Raw genomic sequence first — 5,343 nt, forward strand, 5'->3', positions numbered from 1 at the left:
ACTCCATAGTTTTGAAAGAAAACAGTGTGGGTGTGCGCAGGTGCAAAGATGCATTCTGGGTGGGGCATGAGCGACCGGAGCGAAATTGGAGCGAGAGATAAGGCTCCGCTCCACCTTTTAAAAAAATAGCCGCTCCTCGCTCAACACAAAATCCTCCCGCTCCCCACTCCGCTCCCGCTCCGCTCCGCTCACATGCTCTGGATGAGCCAAAACTAATCTGCACCTTGCACCGAAATTAAAGAATCACTCATTTGGGCTCGCGCCTACGAGCTGAGCACACACAGATGTCAGCAGATAACCACATCGCCAAAGTCGGCAAGGCACTATTTTGTCGTGAGTGAATCGCTTCAGATCTGTGGATGAAACTAAAACGAACAAATTGACTAGAGCGCTTGCTAAATGGGCGGCAACTGACTGCAGACCAGTTAACATCTCTGACGACTCTGGTCTAATGGTCATCCTCAGGTTGACATGTTATGACCACTTAGACGCCTTATCGTCGTGGGGAACAATAGTTTCACACATATAGAACCTGAAAGCAACTAAACTAGAACTTCTATTAGTGCAAATGTTGTTGCACTAATCGAGGATCATTGGACGTCAGCGAGTAATCAAAATTATCTTGGACTAACTGCACACCATAGTGACACTGATTGGACATTGCACTCCTTTGTTTTAATGGTTTGATTCCCAATCAAGGAACTCTGTTAAGAACTGCTTTACCTTGTTAATACAGACTTCAAAACTGTTTTGAAATGCAAAATAATGGAATTATAAACATGTGATTAATCACGATTGGCTACTGACAATCGGAGATTAATCACAATTTAAAAACAGAACTGTTTGACGGCCTTATTTGGCCCACTCCAGCTCCAACACTGCAGACCTACTTTAAAGCTAGACACTTAATTTAATCTCTGGTGGACTGTTTGCTCTTCAGATTGCCCCACTGCCTCCAACACTCCTCAGTCTGTTCATATCATCTGCACACTGCAGAGCAGCCTGAACAGCCAGACTCCCTGAAAGACCAGATTTGATCAGTCTCTGTGTTCCAGGAATGTCACAAAGGTTAATAATTCACTCACTGAGCTGAAACGTTACTCACCGTAGCCCTTGCTGAATATATCCTTGGCAGCTTTGCCCAGGTCTGAGTATGACGGAGGGACAGCCATTGTGCTGCAAGAGATAAAGTCAGTAATGTGATCAGTGCCACTCACTCTTAGTTTAAACCAAATCTCAATTAACATGTTAGAAAGAACACATTTCACCTTTAATTACACTGCACCTTATGTTTGATACTACACCTGCACCGCCTGCTGTGTTCATACTGTATTTATAAAGTGTAATCAACCCCCTTATAATAATACCCCTTACTGTCTGTTACACCTTCTGTATATCATTCTGTATATCACTCTGTATATCATTCTGTATATCACTCTGTAGATCATGACTCTGCACTTTACTGATTTGTTTTTATACTTCTGGTCAGATGCTTAACTGCATTTTGTTGCCTCAGTACCTCTACTCCATGCAATGACAAACCATCTAACCTAATCCCATCATCATCATCATCATCATCATCATCATCATCATCATCAGGGGAGACAGCCAGTCACAGTGTACGGACGCAGATTTGTGTCAATATTATTTGTGTGAACAGATCCACAGTCTGTGTGTTACTGTGTCATCTGTAAATATAAAACACCGTCCACGAATACAAGAAAAGATTGTTAAACTAAAAAAAAACCTACTTTTCAAATATAAAACAGATCTGCAAATGCAAAAATATGGAGACAGATTTGTGTCAATATCGTTTGTGTGAGGAGACAAACAATCCGTGTGTAAATGTGTAACCTGCAAATATAAAACAACTTTCACAAATACAAAATAGATTTGTAAACTCACAAAAATATGTTGCAAATATAAAACAGATACACAAATATACAAATAAATATATATATGTGTATATATATATATATATTTAAAAAAATATCATGTTAAAATCATTTCGAGCTGATGTGTTCAAAGAAATAACTGTATGCCCTGTTTGCTTTTTCTTTTTTGTGTAATTTTGTTTTTTATTTGTTTTTTTATCCTTTTGGCTAATTCTGGCATATTTTACACCATATGCATTTATTAATTTGCACTAGGGCTGCAATGATTAGTCGACTAATCGATGACTAATCGACTATTAAAATAACCGGTGACTATTTCAGTAGTCAACTAATCGGTTTGAGTCATTTTTCATAGAAAAGTACTATAAAAGTACCCAAATACTCTTATTGCAGCTTCTTATGTTCAAATATTGGCAGCTTTACACACTCTCCCATGACGGTGAACTGAAACCCTATGGCGTGAGTACGAAACAAGACATTAGATGACATAATTTTGGGGTTTGTTAGACCGACATTTAACAACATTTTAACACATTTTTCGATAAAATGATTAGTCGACTAATTGAAGAAATAATCAACAGATTAGTCGACAATGAAAATAATCGTTAGTTGCAGCCCTAATTTGCATTGTCCCTTCTTAAACAGTCTAAACTACAAGAAAAATAAAAATAAAAAAATAATTCAGCATGCGTAAAAATGCAATCTGCAAACACAGAATTGGGATTCACAAATAAAAACTGAATTCACAAATATCTGTTTGAGAGTTTTAAATGTCAAAAAGACATTCACAAATACTTTTCATTTATTTGTAAATTAATTAAATATATTCACAGACTTATCTTTTATCTATTTGTTGAATCTGTCTCTGTATTTGCAGCTGTGTTTTATATTTGCTAAGTTGTTTGTTTTTGGGGTTTTTTCTGGTACAAACAATCTACGCCACGGTTGCGTGTCTTAACGTTGCCACCACAGCATGGCTGTAAAGCCATGTCGGCATGATGATGTTCTGTAGCCTCATTTAGCCTCTTGTTAGCAACCACCTTTTTTAAGACACATTAAAGCTTCAAAATTCACTGCTGGGACTTTACTGACGGATTTTATGTGGCAGAACAAAACGTGAACGTCTCTTAAACTTGTGTGAATCACAGCTCTGAATTCAGGCTACTAACCAAAACCGAGACGAGGGAACTGGGAGCTAAAATGCTAACTCATTTCTGGGTTTTAGGACTCATTCCTAATTTTGCAATATGCTGAATAATGTGAAAACATATAGCCTATTGTGCAATATCGGGATTAATTTCCTTTTTTCAATTGCAAATAATAAACATCTCTTGTATCTAATGCAATAAAGTTTTCAGTCCGATCATCTCACAGCAAATTGTTTTTATTACAGCAGATTGTTTCTAGTTGGACTGTACAGACTATTGATTTGATAAATCTACTTTACTTTATATTTGCAGTATTAATAATTTACATAATAAACAATCAATACTTGGAGCAGTGTATTGATACAATATTAATGCACAAAAATACTGTGATACAATGCTGTATCGATCCCCCCACCCTTACAAGTAATATTGAGACAAATCTACCTCCATACATGAGTCTTCCATGATGGTGCACTAATATCAGAGCTTGTCCTCACTGAAGGCCGTTAGCCACTCACAGAAACTAAATGTGGTTTTGCCACATTCACCCAAACAATACAGTAATTAAGGAACCAAGTCTCCCAGTGAGCTCCAGCAAAGAGGGAACAAGCTGTTCCTTCAGAGGAAGCTGGGATGTTAACAACAACTGGGCACAGCAGAGGAGCCTTTGGGGCCCCTACAGAGCCACGCACCATAATAATGAAGTTTAACCTTCAATATGAGCACAGATATCTGCAGATATATAAGATATAGCCAAGCTAGCAGGTGTTATCAGAACAAAAGGCTCTCAGGGTTGTAAAAGGGCCCTGATCCTGAGGATGCTGCTGAAACAAATGCACATTACAACTGGAGGAGAGTGAAATGTTTGAGTTAAATGATCAGGTGAACAAAGCTGTGTCTCCTGCATTAATGAGTGCACGGTGCTGCAGCTTGTATTTGGGACAAAGGACAGCAGATGGGCCAGTCAGAGAGGTGTGTGAGGGGGGTGGGGGGCCGACAGCTAGCATGTTAGCTGCTCTGTGAGCTGCAGGAACAAGATAACTAACTGGTAATAAAAGCTCACAACATATAGACACTGTTACTGACTGTTACAGCAGGTTAATTAATGTGCATTGTACTCTGCTTGCATCCTTCTACTAACACACATCACAGTTAGCATGTAGCAGGACTCAGACCTTATTAAAGAACACATATAAGCTAATAAAGTTGCTAAATGCGAAGCTAACATGACTGTGTGCACTATCACAAGGGAAACCTGTCAGCCGAGGATTAAACTGTGCATTACAAGGCTAAACATCATTACATAACACAGCTACCGTTAGCTAAACCTCTCAACATGCTAGGTGGCTAACCTTGGACAGAAGCGGACCGTTATCCAGCAGCAATAATAACGCAGACCGTTATTCACCTGTCATAAAGCTCAGCGCTGTATTTTAAATTAATAAATGTATTTTTATTGTATTTACCGGTGCTAAGGTGTCTGGAGGGGGAGCCTGCGGAGCCTGGAGTGTCCCTGGTCGTGATGCTGCTGAGTGGATTGACAGCTACGTTAGCTTAGCATAAGAGGGGACAGGGCACAATGAAGGAGACATATGGCGCATGCGCGGTGCCAGCGAGAGAAGCGAACAAAGAGTCGATATCAAGGCAAGAGATTAATCCCACAGAGCAACATCACCTGAGCAGAGTTACAGGAGAGAGAGACGTTTGATTTGAGACAGAATTCAATAAATTAAAATGTTTTTATTTATTTACAGTGCAGTTGTTATATTTATATCTGTACATACTAAACCACCTTTGTTGTCTTTGTTTTCAGCTGTATGTCTATTTCTGTGTAAGTACATCAAGAGCAAGAGAAATGTCCCACATATGCAGTGGCGTAAGGAAGTTATGACGGGCCCCTGTGCACACTATTATGACGGGCCCCTGTGCACACTATTGTGCATCAGGGTTGGAAATGAGCACCCATGACCCACCAAATTCACCTGCATTTGGCTGGTGGCAGGTGGATTTTATGAAGCTACCCGCCATGGTGTCGGGCAAATAATTTAACAAATGATTGAATTGTTCCATGAAAAAAATCGACTCAATTACGGGACGCTCTATCTAAAACCCTTTTTAAACAGGAGTTGTGCAAATTTGCAGGAAAGCCCAATCAGTGTTTTTTCAGCATTGGCAGTATAAAAACAAAATCGGGGAGTGCAGCAAAATGCCGCCTACCTACTCAGCGTGTGACGTAAACAGTGACGTGGGAGGGAAGCCGCGGCTGGTCAGTCCTTCGGCGATTCTCTCATAAGGTGTGA

General features: G+C 39.7%; 1 protein-coding gene across 1 annotated transcript in view; it reads right to left on the reverse strand.

The window, feature by feature from the left end:
• Positions 1 to 4,664, reverse strand: part of zgc:56235 (Voltage-dependent anion-selective channel protein 2-like) — an 18,427-nt gene extending 13,763 nt beyond the window's left edge. The window contains exons 1-2 of the mRNA XM_050053897.1: positions 4,510 to 4,664; positions 1,106 to 1,176 (exon numbers count right to left, since the gene is read on the reverse strand). Coding sequence (XP_049909854.1) covers positions 1,106 to 1,172 — 67 coding nt within the window. The 5' untranslated portion in view covers positions 1,173 to 1,176; positions 4,510 to 4,664. The remainder of the gene's footprint in view (positions 1 to 1,105; positions 1,177 to 4,509) is intronic.
• Between the last annotated feature and the right edge of the window lie 679 nt (positions 4,665 to 5,343).

The sequence above is a fragment of the Epinephelus moara genome, chromosome 9 (assembly GCF_006386435.1).
Source record: "Epinephelus moara isolate mb chromosome 9, YSFRI_EMoa_1.0, whole genome shotgun sequence".
NCBI lineage: Eukaryota > Metazoa > Chordata > Actinopteri > Perciformes > Serranidae > Epinephelus > Epinephelus moara.